Genomic DNA, 3,959 nt, shown 5'->3' on the forward strand with positions numbered 1-3,959 from the left:
TGATACGTTTTATTTTCATATATCATTCAACAATGGCATATTCAACACCAAAATGTCAAAAGCTGGTAATAAACCTGTGGTTGCAGTCATGCAGTGGCTGATGGGTAGGTCAGAAGGAGGTGCGTTTACATGTCAGGCTCAGTTACATAACGTTAGCAGCACAGTTTTACATTCATGTGTAGCTGATCTCAGGACCAGTAAAGTACAGTGAGTAACATTCAGTGGAAGTAATGTAGAGCCAGTGCAGCACCTCAGCCTGCCTGTGATTACACAAATGTGTTAACGTATATAGATAAACTAAACTGTAACTCTATCAGTGTTTAAATGATCTGTGTTTGTTATCTGTGATACCCTTCGACCGTCCAGTTATCATAGATAACAACTAACAGTGTAGCAGTGTTAAGTCCACTCAAACCCGCCTGAATTAGGAATTTAGATATCTCTGTTTCTGTCTATTTGTCTCCATCTATCTTCTCTATCGGTTTCGCTGTTTTAAATGAGTCATCATTCTGCCTAATATCCTGTGCAGGGCAATGATTTTTCAATTTTCATTTTAAAGTGAGTCATGATGGTCCACAGTTGTTGCTGTTTTCACTTAAACCTCAGCACGTTTCTCAAACTGTTCCAATAGCAAGCAGACTATTCAGTAACAGTTCACCTCAAAACACAACATCTGAAATGCCCAAATTAAACAAAGATAGGAATGTTTTCATGAGGAAGCATCAGTCACAGCAGCGAGTCACTTTGTTGACCTCATCCACAAATGCACTAAGATTCTTCCTTTGACTTTTCATGGCTGCTGTTATCCATGCTAAGAGTTTCAAGAAAAAAATAAATAAATGAAAAAGTAGTGCACTCAAAGTACTAATGTGGAATATGACATCACGATGTGCAAATAAAAGAAATGTCACGCAAAGACAAAGTTACACTTTGCCTTCCTGTTGATGTTAAAGAGCTTAACAGTGAAATGAAACATCAAAATGACCAATCAGATAATTTGGTCCTACACTTGGATTGGATTTCTCAATTTGTGACGCTTGTCAGGAAAAAAAAAAAAAAGAAAAAACATGGCCATACTGAATCTTTACTACCGCTACTAGTGGAACTTTTTTCTGTGTAACAGCATCATGACTCTGAACATTGGCCTGATTGGGAAGGAAAGCCAACAATCTCCCATCTCAGCAGTAAAAAAGGCAAAGTTACAGCTCCAGTGAATGACAGTTATAAGGCACATTAACACCGACACCTCCATCACATCTTCTTCACAGTCACTGCTCTCTGTCCCTGGTGTCCGGGGGCCCCATCACTGTCTCTGGACATCGTTTTTCAACTGTTTGTCTACGGACAGCTTCTTGTACGTGTCTGTGGTCACCTGCTGCAAGTAGAAAATGTCTATATCCGGGTGGCTGAGGGAGGAGAGCTTGAATTTGCCGCAGCGTCTCCTCATGTGGCGCACCAGGCAGCAGAGCAGCACGGCGCACAGCATGATGAACGCACTGATGCCCAGCGCGCTGCCGGTCTTCACGTAGTGGGGCACTGCGCCTGATGGTGACCTCAGGTCGTTCTCCTCCCCCTTCACCTCCTCTATCTCTATGGGGACGCACATGCCGTCTTTGTGCAGCCTGTAGCCCTCATGGCACAGACATTTGTAGCTGCCAAACGTGTTCTCGCAGCGGTGCTGGCACATGTGGTCGCTGTCACACTCATTGATGTCGGTGCAGTAGATGGTGCCGTTCCGCTCGTCCGTGATGTAGCCTTCCATGCAGTAGCACTGCGCGCGGCCTGGGCACACAGCCGGACAGTCTCTCTGCTCGCAGTGCAGCTCGCAGCGGGTCTTGTTTGTTTTGGACAGCCGGTAACCTTTCCGGCACGCACAGCCGTAGACCCCGTTGTGCTTCTCACACAGCATGTGCTCACAGAGCAGGCAGATGGAGTTGTTCACGCACACCCGCTCCTCCTCGATGAAGCCCTCCTGACAATGGCACTCGTAGCTTCCCTGCGTGTTGAGGCACTCCTGGCGCTCCTCCGTGCACAGGTCCTCCTCCGCGCACTCGTCCACGTCCACGCAGGTCTTCTCGTCCTCCGCCAGCTCGTAGCCCTCATTGCAGGTGCACCGGTAGACGTCTCCATCCTTCTGGCACCCTGAGGCGCAGAGGGCGCAGGGGTTTTCCTTGCAGGAGAGTTGGTTTCTGTGGAGGGTGTGTCCTTCCGGGCAGGTGCAGGTTTGCTTTTTGCGATCGCAGGCGTGTTCGCAGCCGCCCGACATCACCTGGCACGACCAGGGAGCCGCCGTCCACCGCCCCTCGAAACACAGGTGTTTGGAGTCCGGGGCTGTGGCGCCGTCCTTCTTCACCGCAGCGACGGTTCCCGGAGGGAACGCCTTCGCGTCTTTCACTTCGAAGCCCCAGTGCGTTTTGTAGCTCACCTGCGCGGCCGCGCTGGGCTCCACGGCGCCGCATGTGTCCGTGTATGTCTGCTGGCACAGGACGCCGTCCAGCTGCTCGCTGCAGGGCAACCACCGCACCGCCAGCTCCCCCGCAGCTGACACCGAGATGGAGGAGCACTTCTGGAGACCGCTGCTCCCGGGGAGCTGCAGCCACAGGCCGGCGTCCAGTCCGCTTAGCAGACCCGATAAAATCTTCAGATCTTCCGGATTGATCGTGAGCAAGGTTCCACTGTACTCGGAGCAGGTTTCCCCCGCACCTGTAAAGTTCTTGTTGTCCAGCAAAACCACCAAACACTGATTCCCGGCGCAATGGCCGCTCTGAACGGGAGCAGCTCCCCCCAGCCTGCACAGGAAAAACCCAAAGAGGAGCACGTCTCGAGCTGTTCGTGTCATCATGTCGATGTTAGGCGGACGGAGTGTGGCGTAAACCTCCGCGATCAACGATCTGAAGCTGATGTAGCGACTGGAGGCAGAACATAACACCCATTTATAACGACCCCAACTGCCTGTGTGTGTGTGGCTCTTTTTTTTTTTTTTTTTTCCTTCGAGTGGAGGAAGGAAGTTCCGTCCTGGCCAGTAGTTTACGCACATGCACACTCACACACGCATGGGTGCATAAACTTTAGGAAAGGGGGGTGAGCACAGACCGAGAACTCTCTCCCATGGGTGAAACCTTTTCTTCATTCAGATGAAGTTAAAGCCTCGTGGGAAGCGAGGTCTGTGCCAAATATGTCCTTAAGTCGTGATTAATATAATGAGTATTTTGAGCCAGTGATTAATTATAAAATTCTCTATAGGCGGTGCAATATTTCATTTTTCAGAGTTTAAGAAATCAATCACTCCTCATCCTCCTCTTCCTCTTCCAAGATTCTCATGAGCAAAACTGCAGTTACAGTAAATGTAAAAATGGACTAATTGACATAAATATGATCCGTTCCAAGCATCAGGCACTTCTACCAGGATGCTGACTCATCGGTGAGGAAGGTAGACAAACTTCCTTACAATAATGGCAAAGGTAGAAACACTATTGTCTGGATCACTTTGGATCTAAATCAGTCATCACTCGCAAATCGTTCAATGCTTTTTTCTCACCTCAACAGGTCTGGAAGAGGAGGAAGAGAACCGTCCTTCACTGGGAAGAGAGGAAGTTAAAAAAAAAAAAAAGACAGCCGGAGAGACTTCCTACCTACTGGCCACACAGCCCTCAGAGTAAAATGTGACTAAAACGTGCTGTTCATACACCCAGCTATTCCTTATCCTGCTCGATTCCCAGGTGGGATGTTGGTTGAGTAGACCTGAAGGAATGTGATTACGTCCCATTGATTCCCTCACAAAGTGACTCAGATTACCAAACAGGAGGTGAAAGGTAAGTTACGACGCAGGAAGAGCAGATTCGTGGGGAGCATTTCTATTTAATTAGCTGCAAAATGACTTATCGTTGTGATTTCAGACACATTGATGCTATTTCAGTGGCTCCTCACTTCCTATCGTGAAAGGGCGTAGTACTCTGCAA

At 48.7% G+C, this 3,959-nt stretch overlaps 1 protein-coding gene across 1 annotated transcript; it reads right to left on the reverse strand.

Annotated features, from left to right (window-relative positions):
• Nucleotides 1–2,977, reverse strand: LOC115037759 (thrombomodulin-like). The gene has a single exon (XM_029496479.1). The coding sequence runs from the start codon at nt 2,840–2,842 to the stop codon at nt 1,304–1,306; it is 1,539 nt and encodes a 512-aa protein (XP_029352339.1). The 5' UTR covers nt 2,843–2,977; the 3' UTR covers nt 1–1,303.
• Between the last annotated feature and the right edge of the window lie 982 nt (nt 2,978–3,959).

Source organism: Echeneis naucrates, chromosome 24 (assembly GCF_900963305.1).
Source record: "Echeneis naucrates chromosome 24, fEcheNa1.1, whole genome shotgun sequence".
NCBI lineage: Eukaryota > Metazoa > Chordata > Actinopteri > Carangiformes > Echeneidae > Echeneis > Echeneis naucrates.